We start from the raw sequence: 21,941 nt of genomic DNA, 5'->3' as shown, positions 1-21,941 counted from the left end.
CCCTTATTAGAGCTTTTCCTGCTTTGCGTTATAGCTATTTATGTCTTTCCTCCCTTGAGCGCTAAGTTCCGCTGGGAGAGTGGTCATATCTCATCGTATTTCTCCTCCCTCTCCAACACCTAGCTCACACTAAGTGCTTAATACACGTCATTGATTGAACAAGCCAAAAGCTTTTGATCTCTCCGCATTGTGCATATTAATAAATAAAGTAGTTGTGCCCATTGTAACATTTGCCCGGAGCTGTTAAGCATTCTTTGAGCTCCTTTGTAAGATGAGGTTTATTCCATTACGTATTCACCTAGTTTTACAGTCAGTTCTGTTACAACATTATATAAGCATTCCTGAAAATCAGGTACAATTAAAACCACAGGGCTCATGAAGGAATTGAGGTTAGGAACACAAGGATTTCATCAGTGACCGAATTTTTTTTTTTTTTAATGTTCATTTATATGAAAGGTAGAATTATAGAGAGGAAAGTCAGGGAGTGAGAGAAGAGATCTTCCATTTGCTGGTTCATTTTCCAAATGATCACGATGATCAGGACTGGACCAGGCTGAAGTCAGGAGCCAGGAGGTTTTTCCTTGCCTCCCAAGTAGTTGGGCCATCTTCCACTGCTTTCCCAGGCACAGTATCAGGGAGTTGGATCAGCCCCGAAGCGGCCAGGACTTGAACCAGCACCCATACGGGATTCCGATGCTACAGACAGTGATTTAACTCACTATGCCACAGTGCCAGTGTTTGTTTTTCAATTGTTTATTTGTTTGTTTTTATTACTGGAAGTTAGGAAAGACTGCTTGGTTTTACTTATGTTAAATGGTTGATAATGGTGGACTTCTGGTGCAGTGTTAAGGACGTGAATGTTTGAGATCCCCAGATCACTTACTTTAATGTCTGGTGTGAGTTCCTGCTAACTCTGCTTTTTTTTTTACTGGAAAGTCAGATTTACAGTGATGAGAAGAGATAGAAAGAAGGCGCTTCCATCCACTGGCTCACTCCCCAAGTAGCCTCAGTGGCCAGAGCTGAGCTGATCCAAAGCCAGGAGCCAGTAGTTTTCTTCTGGGTTTCCCACACGGGTACAGGGTTCCAAGGCTTCAGCCATCCTCTTCTGCTTTCCCAGGCCACAAGCAGGGATCTGGATGGGAATTGGAGTGGCCAGAACATGAACCGGCACCCCTAGGGACCCCAGAGCATGCAAAGCAAGAATTTTGCAACTGAGCCTTTACATTTTTTTTTTTTTTTGAAAGTCGTATATATAGAGAGAAGAAGAGACAGAGAGGAAGATCTTCTGTCTGCTGATTCACTCCCCAAGTGGCCGCAAGGGCTGGGGCTGAGCCAATCCGAAGCCAGGAGCCTCTTCCATATCTTCCATGTAGGTGCAGGGTCCCAAGGCCATCCTCTACTGCTTTCCCAGATCACAGGCAGGGAGCTGAGTGGGAAGTGGCATGGCTGGAACACGAGCTGGTACCCATATGGGATCCTGGTGTGTGCAAGATGGGGACTTTAGCCACTCGGCAACCACAGTGGGCCCTGCTACTCTGTTTCTGATTTAGCTTTTTGCTCAAGCAACCTGGATTGAATGCCAGCCTCCTGGTTTCCACTTAGCCCAGCCATGGCTGTTGCAGGCGCTTGGGGAGTAAACTAAAGAAAGGATGATCTCTCCCTACCTGTGTCTCCTTGTCTCTTCTCTCTCTCTTCTGGCTTTCAAACAAGATATAAGTAATTTTTTTAAAAACCCCGCATGAGTACACTAATAAATGCAGCATTTGCGTTGAGCATTTCGTTTTGGAAGTGAATATTGGAAGCGTTTCCACCTGGGAGGGACCATGAAGTGACGAAGGATTTGGCACGCCGCTGTACCAGCAGCCATGGGTGGCTGGCACTCACAGTTGGCTGCAGTGGTCTCTGCCCCACTTGAGCGTGCTCACCAGGGTTCAGCTCTGGTTTCCACGTTCACCCATATTGTCTTGTCTGAAGAATTGTATGTAAGCAAGCATGACAATAGTATTGGTTCCTTCCTTCTGTTGCTTGATCAGAGCACCTGTGTTCTTAGAGTGTTCTAGGCACTGGAAGACTGAAGGACACACACATTATATTGCCCATTCCTTCTCAAGAAACTCCTGATTCTTAGCAGCTAGTTTATTTTTACGGAGAGGAGTGGAAATAGATGTGAATGAGACAGACTTGGTTGTATACTCATTTTCCAAAGTTGCCTTCAGCTAGGGGAATGTTTTACACATTGGCTCCCTTGTTAACATCGAGCAGATGTCTCAGAGATCTAAATGCTGGAGCTTAGTTCTTTGTTTTTCAGTTAGGGTCTAAGACGGCTCATTAAGGAACAACATAGGGGACTTGTTTTTTATCCATCAAGTTGCAATTTAGCCTCATGTCACTTACAGGTATGTGATCTGATCATGGTCTAAATTGAAAATAGTATACAGTGTCAGTAGAATTACAGACTTGGGAACTAGAAGGAACCCCCAAAAACCAGGAGCCCCAACCTTCACTCCAGTTTGAGAGAAGGTGAACTCATTTACTAAGTGCCACTGGGCCGGTGGCAAAGCCAGAGCTTGCATCCAGTTCATTTGCTGCCTTTCAAGGTTGCATCGTGAGCACTGACCAAGTCTATTTGGGTAGGAGTAAATCTAACCGCAACTTGTGTTATTTCAACTTTTTCTATCCATTTCTTAAGTTTCACCAGTCCTGTCACTATTCATACTGTGCTAGCCTGTGCTGGAGTTTTATGTTCTTTAAAACATATCTGGCACCACACGAATTCCCTTGTTGTCAGACTGCGTGCTCCATCATTGCAAATCTTTGTTAGAGCAGACAGAAAACCATGGGTTTTTTTGTTTTGCCTTAGAACTGACCTGGGGTTTGGAGGGGAAAACATCCCCTCATTGTTACTGTGGAATGTGGGGTGTGTTTCAGGGCAGTAGAATTTCAGTGTCTACTGGGCAAACTTGGTTTCCCAGGGCGTGGACTTTATTTAGTGAGCTCCAGCAGAAACCTGTGTCACCATCATTGTCTCCTCATCAACATCTTCCCCCTCTCCATGGGATTCATTTTTCCAAATCATTGTGATTGCAGACTGTTCAGGAGGCTGCAATTTTCTTTCTTTCCTCTTCTTTTTTTGATGAAGGGGGAAATTTATGTATTGATTTGAAACAACATAATACGAGAGAGAGATCTTTGTCAGCTGGTTTGATCCCCAGATGGCCACAAGACAAGGACAGGATGAGGCTGAAGCCAGAAGCTCGGAACTCCAGTTACTTGAGTCCTGATCTGCTGCTTCCCAGGCACATTAGCAGGAAGCTGAACTGGAAGCAGAGCAGCAGCTTGTGCTGTGATATGAGATGTGATTAGCTCTGTCACAGCACTGGCCCAGGAGGTTCTGTTTCCTCCTCGGGGGATATTCAAGTTCAGGCCCATGGGTCTGAAAACAGCAAAGTCCTAGTAGAGTCGTTTGTGGTTGTTCAGAGACCGTAATTGATACATATCTAACCAAATCGGGACCTAAGGCATTATATAATCGGTGTCACTGTTAAAAGCAGATCTCATAAGGGTGCATGATTGCAGGCCGAGTGTCTGTGCTAAGATCCCCAGACTTCCCAGGGGCTCACTGGGGCCACCACAACCCCATTTGGGAGATATAAGCGTCCGTTGTTTGTTGTTCCTTCCCTTTTCTGGGCTGCCCCCTCCTAACTGGGAGGGGGGGAGGACTTCAGGAGGCCCCTCAGTTCTCCTTGGGCATTCACAGCCTTCCTCGGGCCATGATGTGAGAGTTGAGGACCAGGCACATGCAAGTTCAATTCCACAAGGCCATGTTAGGAGCCAGGGAGAAAGGTTCCGTTTGAGTTGAAGGATGACGGTTAAAACAGCAGCAAGAACTCATGTTGCCTGGGACAGTTTCTTGGTGGAGGTGGCAATGGCATGTGGTAGGTGGCAGGTGTGACCTGTCACTCAATGTAGTCACAGTGCCCGGACTCCTGTGAGAGGAGCATATAGGCTGCAGGTGCCACGTGTGATCGGGGCTTCCGGTCCAGTGGGAGGGCTGAGAGCAAGAGTGTGGATCACCCCTTGCGAGTTTCCTGAGTGCATGTGGCACATCCTATCTCACTGCCTCAACCTCAACCCTCAGTCCTCATTGAGTTGCAGTGATGTGTTTTGGGTTCAGGACAGGACCATGACTTACAAAATGTACCATCAGTCGTTTGTTGGCAGCTTTCAAACACTGGCTGTTAATGGCCCCTTGTGTTTTGCAAGAAGTGGCTGTTGCACAGATCTTGATTTTCTTTTGTACTGTCCCAGTTTGATGTATAGTGGTGGGTGTTGTTGGCCCTGTTGTGCTTGGCCACTGTAGAGGTTCTCGTCAAGTACAAGACTAGCTAGCCCTTCCACCCTCATGTTTGTTGGATTCTGTTCTTGTTCGGGGGCCATCCCCACTTGCACCCCTGGCTCCTAGTTGCTCAGTGCCGTGAAATCTTCCTGTTTGATTTTCAGCTATTCTCTTTGGCTAATTTAAAGAAGAATCTTCCTTTGGTTTGGTTCGTAGTTAAGTGCATTCTGTCCTCTGCTGATTGCAAGAAATTTTCAGACTTTGAATCGTGTTGCTGGGTTTAAGACCTACATTCTGTTTAAAAAAAAAAAAATGTAACTACCACGGAAGGTTGGTAAGCATCGCAGCGCCTCTCTCTGTAGCTGTGCCCCAGTTTGACAGCAGTTGGCATTTTCCTGTCTCTTTCTCTGCACGCTCACGGAGGTCTCTGGACCCCCGAGCCTGCCGAGCACTGCAGGTGCAGCCCACAGACCTGAAGAGGCTGTGCCTGCAGGAGATGGTTCATTCGCCCTCCTGCACCAAGCTGTGCATTGCTTGCTCTGCTACTCTTGTTACACACAAAAAAATAACCCGACTATTAGGATCCTCATGATTCAAAAGACAACATTAGTTGTATTATATATTGAAAATGGATCCTTAAACTTCATAATGGCTTCCAATTATTTTACATTTGCTTGTGCTACATATACTATTATTTTATTACAGTATAATGTCCAATTATGGAAATGACTCCAAAGAGACATGATTTCTCTGGCTGAATGTGTAATTGTTTATTGAGCGTTGTTCTCATTATGTTGATTTTTTTTTTCCTTTTGAATTGCAGTTCTAAATAAACTTGCCTAGATGCTGCGAATTGATTATTATGTAGTTAAAGTAATCGACTGTTTCTCAAGTGCTCACTCAGGAAGGCCCTGTGTTTCAGAAGTGAACTAAATGCAGAGGTTTAAAACAGTTGTTTTCCCCCTCAGTAAAGTGGTTTTGTGTATTAAGGGACAGATAACCATCAAGCTTGCTTATTCAAGTACAAAAGTATTTGTTTAACCTTTTTTTTTATTAAAGATTTATTTATTTATTGGAAAGTCAGATATACAGAGAGGAGAGACAGAGAGGAAGATCTTCCATCTGTGATTCACTCCCCAAGTGAGCGCAACAGCCGATGCTATGCCAATCTGAAGCCAGGATCCAGGAACTTCTTCCGGGTCTTCCACATGGGTGCAGGGTCCCAAAGCTTTGGGCCATCCTTGACTGCTTTCCCAGGCCACAAGCAGGGAGCTGGATGGGAAGTGGAGCTGCCGGAATCAGAACCGGCGCCTGTATGGGATCCCGGGGGTGCGTTCAGGGTGAGGACTTTAGCCGCTAGGCCATGCCGCCGGGCCCTGTTTAACCTTTTTATAATAAAGTATAATTTACTGTTTGTCATGTAATGAGAGTAGGTGATGTGTTCATGTAAGCGTCCAGAGTGCTAGTCCCAAGAACATTAAGTAGAGAAGAGTCACTCCTCCAAGGTGTTGGCAAGCAGGGCCTGTGGGAACTGGAGGAACATTAGCACTGAGCCTGGATGGCTGTGGGGCTTGTGAAGTTAGGAATCAGCAGGGGGTGCCCCCGGGTGCAGAGCGTGGAGTTTTCAGAAGGTAGGGGGACAGTGAGAGTCCAGCAGAGCCCTGGTGAGGAGCTGTGTGATAGGAAACCCCTGGACACTTCCACACTGGAGATGACAGCATGGTCTAATGGATGTAAAAAGCTTGCCTGGGCTGCCAGCAGGACTGCAGGTTCTGAAACTACAGTTGTTTATCAGTAGCTGGGCTTATGAGTGCCCAGACCAATGGTTGAGGTGAAGGAGACATAGTCTGTACTGGGTCTCTGACCGTGATGGGGCCAGGCCAAACAGAATGGGATGGGAAAGGATGGGACTGGTTTTCGTTATGTTGAGCTGGAAGACTGGAAGGATAGCCAGGTGGATACAATCCTCAGTTGGAAGAAACCAGTGAACACCGTGGTCCCATCTACCATATTTGTTTGTTGTTGTTGTTGTTGTTTTGGAACTCATGCCTGAAGATAAAGTTTAGGTCAAGCCGACAGAACATGATCCAAGGCTCAGCTGCTTGTCTGAGAGCATTTTCTTTCCAGAAGTTGAACTGTAAGCAGGAGGCAGTACTGCTGTCTTGTTGACTTATGAGGAATGGTAAACTCTGCCGCTGTTGGACAGGTGTTTGACGTCATGGTTAAGATGCTTAAATGCCATTGGAGGACATGGACTTGAATCCTGTTTCCTGCTACCCACATGGGCCTGAATGGAACTCCCAGCTCCTGGTTTCAGCCGCTCTGGCCATTGCAGCATCTAGACAATGAACCAGCTAATGGGAGCTTTTTCTCACCCTTTCTCCCCTTTTCCCAGCAAAGACCCTAAGATACTTTAATTCTTAAGAAAAGAACTTTCCTGTTGTCTACTTTCTGGAACTTTCCTGTTGTCTACTTTCTGGAACTTTCCTGTTGTCTACTTTCTGGAGGGCAATTGGCAGTATTCAATGTGTAGTTACTAACAGGCCGACACCATCAGGATGTTCCTTGCCTCCTCAGCCTGTTAGACATGTGACACCAAAATTTGTATTTCAGCATTTTTTATTTTGCTAAATGGACGATACTGAAATGATGGGGTGGCAGGAGATTTTTGTCTTCCTGCCGGATATTTAGGACATGCATAGGATGTAGGGCATCAGTTTAGGGACAAGAAGACCTGCCTCTTTCCCACAAAGCATCCCCCATCACCCTTCTTTTGACAAATCTTACAGCTTTGCACTGTTGTTTCCTCTGTTCTTCAAGATTATTCTATATTTTGTGACTTGGTATATAGATAGTTCTCAATTCGTAACTGTTTAAGGTATAACATCAAAATCACTGAAAATGAACACAATAGTGTAGCAATGTTTCAGAAGATGGTATTCTGGAAAATTTGGATGTTCTTCCAAAATGGATGACACCACCATTTTTTTGGATGCCAGGGAATCTCAGAAGTTCCCCATCCAGTCCCCACCCGCTGCACGGTTGGCACTTTTCAGCATTTTTCTGGCCATTCGACCGAAGAGCAGTGGGTCCCTGATATGGGCAGCCCACTCCATTTCCTGTTAAAATGTGGATGTCACAACACACATCTGTCACTCCTGCTGCTCTCCATGATGCCATTCACAAGAAATTGACTTTGTCTTCCATGTGACAACCCTGAGGGCCTTGAAAGTGGCTCATACCTGTGCTGGAGGCCAGACCATTGTAGCCTGGTCTGCACAGTGAGTGGTGCAGGAAGGCCACGTGGTGCCAAGAGGGGAAGCAGCACGAGGAGCAGACATTCCCTGCTGCCGGCTCTCAGGAGTATATTCAACATCCAGGCAGCCCTTGATCTAGGGAATGACAAAGCCCCACCCTACACAATGCGCAGGCTGCCAGGAACCCTCCCTGGGAAGGAATGAAGAAAATCATTTCCAAGGCTGGGTGGAGACGTGAAGGACTGGCAGCCTTGTGGATCACACCCTCAGCAGTGGAGCTTGCCAGTGTCCCTGAGTAGTTCCGGCAGGGCTGCAGAGCAATGTGGGAACCCTTCCTAGAGGGTTCCTGGATGGTGCTAGTCTTGCTGGTCTGTGGATCGCACTTGGAATTCTGAAGTTGTGAGATCTGTCAGAATCACAGTGTGATATGGTGTTGTTTGCCATCAGAGGCCCCAAGAAACCATGAGTCAGCCCTCTTTCCCTGCTCCTATCCCTTTATGGAAGCAAAGGCTCTGTGATATCATTAAAGCGAGTTGCATGGATGCATGCTAGAGGCGTATGTGGTGCTTGCATGGAAGCGATCAGGCAACTTGTAGGGCGTTGCTAGCCCCTCGGTTCCATGGGCCATGGCAGTTTGTGTGACCAGACTTGGAGGGGCTGTTGGCATCTGTCCTCAGTCATACAGACAGGCAAGCCTGAAAGCTGATGGAGCACACGTTGCCAGAGCCAACACAGTGCCACCAGCAGCAGACAGGAGTGCCATTGGGAAAGTATTGATCGCGATGCTCTGAAGGAATAGCTGTCTCCTCCTCCAAGTGACAGCTCTTAGGGAAAACCTGACAGAGGTCAGAGACTGCTTGTGGGAATGCACCACCTCATACAGGAGCTGGCCACAGGTGTCTGGGGATCTGGGGTTCCTTCCTGCTCCCTGCCCCTCACCCCACAACCACAATCCCCTGCTTCTCTTGCCCTCCAAAGCAGAGAGCAAGCTGTAGTCATTGAGTGGCAAAGTGACCAAGTACCACCCGGGAACTTGGGATCTTCTCTTTGACGCCTGCACCCTGACTGCGAAGGAAACAATGACACTGGTGAGCTGCATTGTACAAGAATGACTCTGAAGCAGTGATGGGGGGAGCCAAGGACAACTGGAAGTGTGTCACCCTCAGTCAGTGGGCATCGCATCACCCTGCAGGCGGAGGGTGAAGCAGCATCTTGGGAGCAGGGACTATGAGTGTGTAGTGCCAGAGGGCTCAGGAAAGAGTGAGAATCGAAGTGTTTTTTTTTTCTTCCTTTGGTTAAGATGTAATTTTTATTTTTCTGAAAGGCACAGTGACACACACACAAAGAGAGAACATTTTCCATCTGCTGGTTTATGCGCCAGAGGGCCACAGGACCAGGGCTGACCAAGCCAGGCTAAAGCCAAAAGCATTGGAGTTTTTTCCGGGTCTCCCACATGGGTGCAGGGATCATCTCTTGCTTTCCCAGATACATTAGCAGGGAGCTGGATTGGACATGGAGCAGCCAGGACTCGAACCAGTGCCCATATGGTGTGCTGGCACCGCAGATGAAGGCTTATGTTGCTATGCCTACCCCAGAGAAGGGAGTTTTTAGCATCCATCATCACCCCCCCTCCACCCCGGCTTCTCTTCCAAATGGGACTTGCTGATTCACATGTGGCCAGAATCCAATGGAACAGAAGCCTAGCAGTCAAAACAGAAAGGCAGGTGCCTGAAAACGTTTTTAAAAATGTTTTATTTTCATTTTATCGTATCTGCTGGCTCACTCCTCAGCTACCCCCGCCCCCAGCAGTTGGGGCAAAACCAGGCGTCAGAAACTCAATCTGGGTCTTCCCCTGGGATGGCAGAAATCCAGGTTCCCGATTTGCCTCCCCGGGTGTGTGTGTCTGTAGGAAGCTGATTCGGAAGCAGAGTAGCCAAGACTCAAAGCAGGTGCTATTGATGTGCCGGCTAAAGCACAGTACCACACACTCACCCCTGACTGCAGGTTTGTAAGTAGGTTCTTGCTGTCATATTACCTTTGCCTTTGAGAAAATCATCCTCAGGGCAAACCAAGATGTGGAAAGGCATATTTAGCCTGGAGCCAAGTGTTAGCCAACCTCAATTTGCATACTGATTTTTTTTTTTTGGAGAGGTGGGAGAATGTGAGATGCCTTGTTGTGTAACTACATTTTGACAAACATGTTGATTAACAGACATCATGGGTCTCCCACGCAGGTGCAGGGTCCTGACGCTTTGCACCATCCTCTGCTGCTTTCCCAGGCTACAAGCAGGAAGCTGGATGGGAAGTGGTACAGCCAGGACATGAACCAGCATCCATATGGGCTTCCAACACTTGTAGGTAGAGAATTAGCCAATTGAGCTATAGCTCTGTGCACTATTTAGAAACTTTCTGAGGCCCCTGTTTCCACCCCCCACTAAAATATAGCCTGTTTCTCTGATGCTGATTTTTATTCTTTACCTACATGGTCTTTCACACCCCTCCCCCCCCCCCCCCCCCACTTACTTGCTTAGGAGCCGTGGAAGAAATCCAGTGTGTGTGAGCCCAAATTGAGTTCTTCTTAAGGCCTGTTCCTTCTCTGAAGCTATTCAGGCGGTCTCTTGCCACCCCTGGTCGATGCTGCCTTTGATGCCAGATGGTTGGCCTTACGTCATCAGGAACATGGGTGTATACTTCAGAATTGATGCTCTTTTTGGTGTGAGGCTTAGGAAGAATAAACTTGAAACAAGTTTAAGTGCACTCAACTGCAGTGTGTTGCTGTTTCCTTAATCCGTAGCAGATTAACCCCTGCTCAGAGGTTAATCTGATAAACCAGATGATACCCAAAGTAGCTTCTCTGATGACAGCAGCCTGGAACCTGCCAGGCTCCACACAGCTTCCCCCAGTGGGCTGCTGGAGTTCAGGCAGGTGCAATGGCTATTTTCTCCTCCCCTGTATTTAGGATTTTGCTTTGGACCGGGAGCCCTATAGGCCCTCAGAGGTTTGTGATTCAGCCTTCAGCCTGGAGCCTAGCCTCCCAGATGGTAATTAATGTTTACACAACATGACAAGCACAAAATGGAATCTCTTTGAGCCTTGCCAAGCACCCATCATTCCCCTGATCTTCCACTCTTGCAATGTTTGGAAATTAATTTGCCTTGAACAAACAGTGGGTTTTCCTCAATTTATTTGTACAATTTCAGTGACCGAGAAGAAGAGCTACAAGGCTGAATGTCATCCTTCTCTTCTTTGGAGTAATTGAATCTGGGAATGGAACAAACTGGTCTCTGTGTAGCGATTTGAAGAAAAAGAGGGGGGGGGGGGAATAAAGGGATGTGTGTCTTAGAGCAGGCATATACCACTGGAATGTAGAGTCCAGGAGATGTGAAAATGTGCCCCCTCAGGGAGCTGGATGTATTCCTGGATTGATTCAGTGGCTCAACGTGTGTTTTAGGAAATATATATGAGCAGAAAAAATGCAACCTCTGCTTAAAAAGTCAGAGAAGAGAAAAGTGAACGTGTTGAAATAATGTTGTGGCTCACAGGTTCAAGCTGCTGCCTGCAATACGGGCATCCCTGCCTTCGCAGCCATTTGGGGGATGGAGAGAATGAACCATTGGATGGGAGGTATCTCTCTTCCTCTCTGTCTCCCTGTCATCCACTCTGGCTTTTCAAGTAAATGAATGAAAGCTACTACACTGTGGCATGGTGGGTAAGGCCACAGCCTGCAGAGGCAGCATTCCATGTGGTCACCAGTTTTAGTCTGGGTGCTCTGCTCTTCCAGTCCAGCTCCCTGGGCTGATGTGCCTGAGAAATCGGCAGAGGACAACCTGCATTGGAGACCTGGCAGAAGCTCCAGGCTTCTGGCTTTAGGCCAGTAGGTCCAACTCTGACTGTTGCAGCCATTTGGGGAGCAAACCAGCAAATGGAAGATCTTTCTCTCTGTCTCTCTCTTTCTCATTCTGTATGTCTAGCTCTTCTCTCTGTGTGAGTGAAACTCTGCCATTCAAATAAATCAATAAGAAAATGAGAAAGGGACACTGCTAAAAGTATGAATAATGACTCGTTGATTCTTAGCAGTTGGACACTTCTGTGTGTTTCTGGCTTTCTGGTTGAATGTTTTAATCCTTTGCTAGTAACTGAAAGGTAAAATGACATAAACATGGGACGCTGATATTCATATTTCCCAGGAATGTGGATCAGAAACATAGAGAGGGATAAGTAGGCGCTGTATCCGGCTCCCCACATGCTTTTGTGGATGTCTATGAGTTCTTCAAGTTTGCTGCACTAAACTCAAACTTGTAGTGAGTAAACCCATTAAGCTTTTTCTTTTCTTTTTTGTTTTTCCAAGATTTATTTATTTTTATTGGAAAGTCATATTTACAGAGAGAAGCAGAGACAGAAGATATTCCATCTGCTGGGTGACTCCCCAAGTGGCTGCAACAGGCAGAGCTGAGCCTATTGGAAGCCAGGAACCAGGGGCTTCTTCTAGGTCTCCCATGCAGGTACAGGGTCTCAAGGCTTTGGGCTATCCTTGACTGCTTTCCCAGGCCACAAGCAGGGAGCTGGATGGGAAGTGGACCAGGCAGGAAATGAACTGGTGCCTGTATGGTGATGACTTTGGCCACTAAGCTACCATACCAGGCCCCCATGAAGACTTTTCTAACAAAGTGTGAAGACAGATCAAAAGCACGTACAGACACCATCTCAGGAGTGTCCTCTGGCCTTTGCCTCTCCTTCACCTCCTTTATCATCCAAATTCTCCATTGCCTTTCTGTCCAAATCTACCCACTTATAACCAGTTAGACCTGCTGTGGGCTAGAAAACATACTGGTACTAACTAATCCTATCCTCATTTCTGAAAGGCAAATATTTGTCTTTCCCTGTAGGGAAGAGATCTGGAATACTTGAAAAATAGTGAAGATATTTGGAATACTTGAAAAATAGGTAAATAAAAATAAAACATCTTCAAGTGGCAGGTGTTGTGGGTCAGAAGGTTGTGTAGCTTCTTTGTTCACCAGCATCGCACGTAGAGAGCTAATTTAAGTCCCATCTCTTCCACTTCTCCACTTCCAATCCAGCTCCCTGTTACCGTACCCTGGAAGACCGTGAGCGATGGCTCGAGTGCTTGAGCCTCTGCCCCTGTCTAGGAGAAAACTCATTTACTTTACCTGAAAGTCAGTGTCTAAAAGAGAAAGGGAGAGGCCTCTTTCATTTGCTGGATCACTTCCCCAAATGCCCACAGTCACCAGAGCTGGGTCGGTCCAAAACTGGGAGCTAGGAGCTTCATCCAGGTCTCCCATGGGGTGCAGGCGTCCAAGCCCTTGGGCCATCCACCATTGCTTTCCCAGGCCATAAACAGGGAGCTGGATGGGAAGCGGGGCAGCCAGAACTCAGACCAGCACCCATCTGGGATGCCACCATTACCAGTAGAGGATTAGCTTGCTAACACACCACACTAGCCCATGTTCTGCCTTTCAAGCAGATGAAAAATGAAGCTTCCTAAACAGAAATATTTTATGGCATGCTCACATCTTTTACTGTCCATAACAAAACACACAGTTATAATATACTTCTCTAGATACACAATCATAAAGTATTGTGGCCAGTTGGGTAGTAAATCAGCAGATAAATCTATATCCATGCATCTCTCTCCTTCTGCCTTTTTCTGTCATTCTGCCTTTCAGTCAATAAACCTTCTCACATAGGCTAGCAAATTTTTCTTAATCTACTCTCAAACTTTTAAAAAGCATTAATGCTTTTTGGAGTATCATTTTCGCGCAATTTACTCTTTTCTGTTGTATGATGTGTGCTAATTTTAATTTGCATATATGTTATTACAAGCATGACATGTTGTTTTATAATCACAAGAGTTTTTTTTTTTTTAAGACTCCAAAACGGCAATGAATACGTTGAAGTAAGACACGTCAATGTGTACTTTCGCATTGCTTTCAACCTCAGCACATTTCATCCTTTGGCAAATTCAAGTACACACTGTGCAATACCAAATGCCTTTTTACAGTGTGCTCCTGCCAATTTGGGAGAAGCACCGTAAGACAAATTGACTGTCAGGACGGAAAAGCTTAACTGGGGAAGATACAGTTTTTGAATAATTGAAAGGAAGAGGAAATGCATTACAGAGAAGCCACAAAAACGCATGCTGCCTCATCAGAGGTCCCCCCACCCCCACCCCGAGACTCTTTTAAGTGAGGAGCCCTCAAACTGGTTCAGCCCCAAGGCTGGCCTGCCTTGCTTGGAGGTCACTATACCAGGGCCTTGGGATGGATAGAAGCTTCCACTGTCCAGCTGCATCACTCCTTGCCATTCTCCTAACCCTTGACGCTGTCCTGTGTACATTCTCACTGGCTGCTGGGGTCACCATTCCTCGCTTTGTTGTCGGAACTAAAGATTTTGCTTCTGTGTAGACCAGACACAGCTGGGACTGGAACTCAGGTCTTCTGTTTTAATCACTAAAGCAGTGACCTCCTTCAATCCCATCTGATCACAGTACTGCCCACTGACCAGAGTACCACGGCACTTTAAAAACTTCATGGAAAAATAAAATTGGAGGTTGGGTTAATTTTGATACAAAAAAAAATTGTTTTTGAGATAATACATGTGGGAGATCTTCAAAAATTTGTGATAAGAACGCATTTTTTTTTTAAAATAAAGGTTTTATAGTGCAGTGGCCTAGTGGCCAAAGTCCTCACCTTGAACATGCTGGGATCCCATATGGGTGCCGGTTCTACTCCCGGCAGCTCTACTTCCCATCTAGCTCCCTGCTTGTGGCCTGGGAAAGCAGTTGAGGATGGCCCAAAGCCTTGGGACCCTGTACCCGTGTGGGAGACCTGGAGGAAGTTCCTGGCATTAGGCTTCGGATTGGCACAGCACCAGTCGTTGCAGTCACTTGGGGAATGAATCATTGGACAGAAGATCTTTCTCTCTGTCTCTCCTCCTTTCTGTATATCTGACTTTCCAATAAAAATAATAATAATAATAATAAAAGGTTTTAGCACACAAACCATTTTTAGAACAAACCTAAAAAAAAAAAGATTTAGTTTTTATTATTTATTATAAAGGTAGTGTCAGAGAAAAAGAGGAGAGCCAGCCCACTTCTGTCCACTCTTACACTCCCCAAATGGGCACAACAGCTACACTGGACCAGTCCAAAGCAGGAGCCTGGAACTCCATCTTGGTCTTCCACATGGGCCGTTTCCTGCTGCTTTCCAAGGCACACCAGCAGGAGGATGGAAGTAAAACTTGAACCTGGATCATATAGGGTGCCAGCATTACTTAATCTGCTGCACCGCAGCATAGGCCCCCCTCCCCCCAAAATAAATGTTTCATTGCATTTTCCACAGTCTTTTTAAAGGTAGTGCCTACATACGGCCTCAGACCATCAGCATCCCCAGGAGAGCCTTTGAAGTCAGGCCAGTCAAGAGCCTCATCCCACAGCCATCGAGTCCAGATCCTTATTGTAGTAAGATCTTGAGGAGTCTGGCACGCGCACAAAAGTGGGAGAATGTGTCGAAGTGGCTTCTGAGTTTCTGTGCTTGTGTCATAATTCTGTGCAGCTGGGCTCCTTCAGGCCTCAGCACAGGTGGTACCTGCAAGGATTAGCAGGAGTCACTGGGAAGTTTGGGCCTTCCCCGGGTCCCTTGTTGGCACAGGCTTGGCACCACTCTTGCACTGAGTTGTGTCTAGGCTCGGATTTGAGACAGCAGACCCTGGGAAGCAAGCCCAAGCCTGCAGGACACCTCCTGGAAGTGTTGTCCAGATTCTAAGAGCCAGGAAGGCGATAAATGGAGTCAGGCTCAAATATGTGGAGCATTTCCACGTGTATGTGTGATGTGTGTCCATCCATTGGCATAAGATAATGCAAGTGATAGCCCTGGGCAGCATCCTTTAAAAAAAGAAGTTTTGGCTGTTGTTTTATTTAAGGGAGAAACTTTGTTTCAATGTTGATCTTTGGAAGGAATTTGACTATTTTCAAAGATGGAAAATATTGATTGGCAAATCCTTGACCCTCCTGGTGCCGGGAGAACAGAGCAATGCAGGAAGAGAGAAATGGATTTCTGCCATTGTCGTCCAACCCATTCAGTTGAAATGAGCTGTCCATGTGTGCCAAAGCCCTGTCCAGGAGTCGTGAGCTGCTCAACAAGTCAAATGCCTCTTTAATTTGTGTTATTGGAGTTTCTGTGCCTTTGGTACTTTTTGTAACAGAGCTGATCAACAAATGAGCCTGCATTGTATGAAGCCTGTTCATTTTCTGTCAGTTGTCATATAATGACTTGCCATGGAGACTGTTGTGAAAGAGAACTGTGAGAGATGGACAGGGCCCGGGCTGCCCAGGACACCTGCAGATACGGGTGCCATCCTCCCAAGGTGGCAGCAGTGTTCTGGCTGAAGAGTCTCTGAGCACATCAAGGAGTGAGCTTGGTGCCTTACTACAGCTCAGAAGATCAAACTAAGACTTTAGAAGCCCACACAGTTTCAACTTTTATCATAAGCAAAAACCTTCCCAGAAAGGTCCTTTGCAAAAGTTTTTTTGGGCCCAGAGTGATGGTCTAGTGGCTAAATCCTCACCTTCCATGCAGCAGGATCACATATGGGCACCAGTTCTTATCCTGCCTGGTCCACTTCCTTCCAGCTCCCTACTTGTGATCTGGGAGAGCAGTTGAGAATGGCCCAAAGCCTTGGGATCCTCCACCTGCATGGGAGACATGGAAGAAGCCCCTGGCTCCTGGCTTTGGATCAGCTCATCTCTGGCCATTGCAGCCACCTGGGGGAGTCACCCAGCAGATGGAATATTTTCGTTCTGTCTCTGCTTCTCTCTGTAAATCTGCCTTTCCAATAACTTAATATAAATTTTTTTTAAAAAAAAATATGTGCTTATTTATTTGAAAGACAGTGTTACAGAGAGATCTTCATCCACTGGTTCATTCCTCAGATGGTCACAATAGCTGGAGCTGGGCATGTCCAAAGCCAAGAGCTGCTTCCTGGGTCTCCCATGTGAGTTCGGGATCCCAAGGGCTTGGCTCATCCTCCACTGCTTTTCCAGTGCATGTAAGCTGGGAGCTGGAAGGGAAATGGAGCAGCCAGAACCTCAACAGGTGCCTGTGTGGGATTTGGGTACTGCAAGTACCCACCTGGCCTCACCTGAAGATGCTTAAGACAGCACTGCTAGAGTGTGAGTTGGAACGTGCACCATCTACCGTCACTTGTCATCAGGGCTACCTTGAGATGCTGTATTCTCTCAAACTTGAATCGTGTGCGGGAGGCAGGTTTGTGTCTATCCACGCTGCTCTGTGACACTTGAAGGCAGCCAAGTCCCTGACCGCCAAAAAATGTGCTTTGTTTATGAACCCAGCTTTTATTTCTGCGCACATGTGTCTTATGGCTTGATGTGTTGTACCAAGAGAACATTGAAAATAATGGATTACTTCAACACAGATTCCAAGGACGAAAAATGACAACAAGTGCATAGATATAAGAGTACATCCACAGAAATAAATACAGCCAGGGAGAACCTCATGGGTTTTTTTTTTTTTTTTCCTTCACACTTGCCTACAAGGGGAAATAGGAAGAGAAAGTCCTTGCCCAGAATAGTTCGTTCTGGAAGACTCAGAAGACACCTTCATTGCCAAGAACAGCCTGTTCTCTTGCCTGTTTCTGAGCTGGATGGTAATAAAAGAGAGGGGTGCTGCCTTTTTGGCACACAAATGTGGGAAAGGTAATTTCCCCGCAGATGTGTACAAAAATTCTTACTCCTTAATGGGGCCATTCCTTTATATTGGATGCCATAATGGCCCTTCATGTATTCCGGTGGTGAGTTTTATGGAATTTGGCTTGTGCGGTCATCAAACAAGCCATTGTAATAGATATAGCACTGAGATCTCAGGACCTTTGAAACAGTGCATGCCTTGTGGCTTCTCACACAGGAGTGTCTGTTTTCTGTTTGTTTGTTTGTTTTTCCCAGTCATTATAGACTTTTGCTTAGTCTTTATGACAGATATTGACCTAATGTGTGACATTTGTGCCGCTTGGCCATGGCTTCGGTGGAGACCCTGACTGTGATCCCGGGGCAGGGTTGTGTGTGTGAGTGGGGTGGGGGGGGGATTCCTTAAAAGCCCTACAAGTGTGCTGGACATTGAACTTGATAGAAGTGCATGCCGTGTGCCTTTGATCTGAGATGGGTGGCGAGTGTTAGGGGGCCTGACTTTTGACTATAAGTTTAGCACTTGCTAGACTGGGGAAAAAAAAAAAACACACACACCTAAATGTCAAGTGTGTCTCTTCAGTGAAAATAGAGAAGAAAAGAGAAAGCCAAGAAAAACCATCTGTGTGTTGTTAAATAACATTTGCTTCATTTGCTATATTGGAAACACTTTGCTTTTGTATATGCAAGAACTGTATTTGTTTTGAAAGAAGGGAGGAAAGAAAATCAACTTGTTGGCTATTGCTGCTTAGCTTCCTGCAAGACTGGCTCTTAAGAAGAATATCCGGTTTTCCATTCGGGCCTGGTGGCCTGGCTAGCCCCCTGAAATGCAGCCGTCCCCCAGTCCCAGGATTTGCTTCCCAACCTTGTGGAGACTCATACATTGCGTGGTTTTGTCTTTGCCCCCATGCAGATCCGGACCTGGGCATCGGCCCCCTCCCTGACCATGACAGCCAGGATGCCGGGCCCATTGTCCCCAAGATATCGGGTCTAGAGAGAAGCCAGGAGAAGAGCCAGGACTGCTGCAAAGAGCCTATCTTTGAGCCCGTGGTGCTTAAAGACCCCTGTGCTCAGGGCCCACAGCCACCGCTACCCCAGCCCCAGGCCGAGCCTCAACGCCCAGCTCCTTCTCCAGACTCCAGCGTGGTGCAGCGTCCCGAGGCTCCTCCCCAACCCCCGCCTCCAAGCACACAGCCACCACCAGGCCCCCCAGAGGCCCAGCTGCAGCCTGCCCCACAGCCTCAGGTGCAAAGGCCGCCCAGGCCCCAATCCCCGGCCCAGCTGCTCCACCAGAACCTCCCGCCTGTGCAGGCCCACCCTTCATCCCAGAGCCTTCCCCAGCCACTGTCAGCCTACAACAGCAGCAGCCTGAGCCTCAACAGTTTAAGGTGAGCCAACCTGTCTCTTTCTGACTCCCTCTTGCCCTTATCCTCCAAACTGGCATGGGGTCATGGGTGCAAGATTGCTAAAGGGGCGGGATGCACACACACACAAAACCCTCGTGGTTTGCCCTGGGGACTAACTGAGGTCTCTTGGGAAAGGACAGGTTGGGTTGGGTGCTGGGCACGAACAAAGAATTTAACAGCTCTGCAGGGAAAAGAATGCTTAAGAAATGGAGGCGGATGCTAGCGAGCGCTAATGCCAGCAAGGAGGCAAAGGCTGGGTGCCCCATGGGACTCAAGGTGGCCAGAAAGTAAAAAAAGACAGGGGAGGAAGTGTTAGAGAAAGCTGGTCCCCTGCAACCCTGGGGAGTGCTGTGCTTTGCCTTCAGCCTGGGTCAGAGAGGCAGGGAAGAGACAGGCTGCCATTGACCATGGAGGGCCAGCCCCTGTGCCCTCCCCCGTCACCGCCAAGCCATGCAGCAGCAGCATCTGAACAGCAGCTTGGAGAAGAATGGCCAACAGAACAGGGACAACCCTACACATGTGCAAGGCCAGGTGGGACCACCCGTTGGTGGTCTCGCCGCGGAGGCTACAGCCCTACACCCCTCCTGAGCTTTTGCACCTCAGCTACCTTGCTCTTGGGGAGCCTGGTGACATCAGTGGTTCATGGCCCGACTCTAGCTCTATCTTGTGTAGCACAGTTACAGACGGACTGGGTGGGGGTGCAGATTCTGCCCCTAAGGGGGCCAGGCCCTCTTCCAACCCTCCTATTCCCCCTTGCTGATGTCCAGACCATAAGCATGATGGGAGAATTCAGGACCTGTGTTCAGCTCCTGTAATAGAGCATAGGCAGCGTGATGATTGCTGTGTCTATTCAGCTGCCCCCATGATATTCAGGACTGGGCCAAGGTGGCAAGGCAGAGATGAATGGGTAGCCTCGGGCAGCAACAGCAAGGGGCTCGCACTGGCAGGGGAGCCTGGCTGGCTCTGGGCTGTGTCTCATAGCCTGTGTATGACTGTAGGGAGGTGTCTAAATGGGAAGGGGGTAGGACAGATCGTGTGGGGTGGCTTTGCACAGAAAACAGAGGGGGGCTTTTTTTAGTCCCATCTAAAGTTAAGAAATGGCTCACGTCTTTTTTGTGTTTCCTCTTCTTTTTCCCTTCTACCCACCACACAGCAGCAGCAGAAGCAGCACCCCAGCAAAGACACAAACCGCCCCTCCACACATCTCCCATCATCCCTCCGCTTCCCCCTTTCCCCTCTCCCTGCCCAACCACAGCCCCCTGCACAGCTTCACTCCCACCCTCCAGCCCCCCGCACACTCACATCACCCCAATATGTTTGCCCCTCCCACTGCTCTGCCTCCTCCGCCACCACTGACTTCAGGGAGTCTGCAGGTCCCCGGACACCCGGCCGGCAGTACTTACTCAGGTATGCTCCCCTCACACGCCGGCCCTCTTCCTGGGCCGAGTTGGCCCATGCTCATATACTGGAACCTCCTTCTCGGCTCCAACGCAGGCCCAGATCCAGCACCCGGAGATACCGACACACGTACTCATCCAGCGCCACTCTGGCGAGGCAGGTTAAGGCCAGGTTTGAGTCGAGTGGTGGATTTGGCAGTAGGAGAGGTCCCAGGTCCTTGAGGGCAAGCTCAGGTCCTCCCTGATGGGCCAAGCCCATGGCCCAGCTGTTGCCCTGTGTTTGGTTACTAAATACAGAGAGCTACACTGCAGCCATTGACCCTGGCCAAGGGCCTTGGAGAGAGCCATGATCTCTGAACAGCTGGCATTTAGCATGTGCCCTCTCCATTTGACACGAGGCAGTGTCATTGTCCTTACCTCTCGGAGGAGAAAAATACCTGGGACGCCGGATCGTTTGTCATACTTTTGTTCGCTCAGCAGGAGTGGCCAAGCTGGGACTCCAGCTCCACCCACGTGACTGTACACTCCATCAGCTGCCTGTCCCTGGTTGCCAAAGCCAGAAAGAAAACAGGGACATGGGACGGGGGGGTTGGGGATGACTGGACCTCGGTGTCCTCTGTGTCACAGGCTGTCCCCTTATATATCTCAAGATCCTGCAGCCCCCAGAGGTCCCCAGCTATTGTACTGTCCCCGAGGAATTGACCACTGCAGGACACGGTGTCATGATCACTCCCCCGCTTTTTTTTTTTCTTCTTTTCCAGAGCAAGACATCTTACGACAGGAACTGAACACGCGTTTTTTGGCCTCTCAGAGTGCTGACCGCGGGGCTTCCCTGGGCCCCCCGCCATACCTGCGCACCGAGTTCCACCAGCACCAGCACCAACACCAACACACGCACCAGCACACGCACCAGCACACCTTCACGCCCTTCCCCCACGCCATCCCGCCCACCGCCATCATGCCGACGCCAGCACCTCCCATGGTGCGTACCCCAGGCAGAAATGTGAGGATAAGTAGAACACGACTCTTTTCTTCATGCTGCCCAGGGGGAGGGTGGGCCGGGCAGCCGGGGGCCATGGGAGATGGGATGGGGAATGTTGGCCATCAGGGGGCTCCCTTGGCCTATCCATCTGTGCCCAGCTGACCCAGAATAGGAACTTTGCCCACATGGTTGAGTCCAGCACAGAGGGTGGGTTTTGTCCTAGATGCTCTCGGAGAGTCCGCCTCTGGTTATCAGTAGGTAACTTCTTGAAGGGCTGTTTGATTTTCTCGAACATTGTATTATCACCATGCATAAAACTGTACCTGTAGGGCCTTGCCACCGAGTGCCAACACAGGGGCTGTCCCAGTGGGGGGGTTGATGAAGAGAAGCAGGGAGAAGCTGCTTTGGGGGCCACCTGCTTTGTTCAGTTAAGTCAGAATTATAACTCCTAGCACCAGATTAGACTGCTGGGTCCCAGCATCCCAAGTAACAGTCTGGTCTCTTAACAGTGGGCATTAGAGTGCTGAATTTGCTTGGTTTTTTTTTCTATGTAATATTTGAATTTGACCTTTTAAAAGAAGATTAATTTATTAAATTTGAAAGTCGGTGGTGTGAGACAGAAAGAGACAGAGAGATCTTCCATCTGCTGATTCACTCCCCAGATGGCTACAATAGCTGACACTGGGCCATGCCAAAACCAGGAGCCAGGTGTGTCATCTGGTCTCCTCTGTGCATGGCAGGAACCTGAGGACTTGGGCCATCTTCCACTGCCTTCCCAGGCACATTAGCAGGGAGGTGGATCGGAAGTGGAACAGCCAGGACACAAACCGTCACCCATATGGGATGTC

At 48.2% G+C, this 21,941-nt stretch overlaps 1 protein-coding gene across 3 annotated transcripts in view; it reads left to right on the top strand.

Annotated features, from left to right (window-relative positions):
* Positions 1-21,941, top strand: part of AUTS2 (activator of transcription and developmental regulator AUTS2) — a 1,065,184-nt gene that overhangs the window by 1,020,274 nt on the left and 22,969 nt on the right. For 2 of the 3 annotated variants that reach the window (XM_040972778.1, XM_040972775.1), the window contains exons 7-9: positions 18,222-18,696; positions 19,868-20,121; positions 20,873-21,093. In XM_040972778.1, the coding sequence (XP_040828712.1) occupies positions 18,222-18,696; positions 19,868-20,121; positions 20,873-21,093 (950 nt within the window). The remainder of the gene's footprint in view (positions 1-18,221; positions 18,697-19,867; positions 20,122-20,872; positions 21,094-21,941) is intronic. The other variant, XM_040972777.1, reaches the window with a different exon arrangement.

The sequence above is a fragment of the Ochotona curzoniae genome, unplaced genomic scaffold (assembly GCF_017591425.1).
Source record: "Ochotona curzoniae isolate NIBS_2020 unplaced genomic scaffold, NIBS_Ocur_1.0 contig_2321, whole genome shotgun sequence".
NCBI lineage: Eukaryota > Metazoa > Chordata > Mammalia > Lagomorpha > Ochotonidae > Ochotona > Ochotona curzoniae.
Note: the sequence above shows the minus strand (reverse complement) of the source record. Positions and strands in the feature narration are given on the sequence as shown.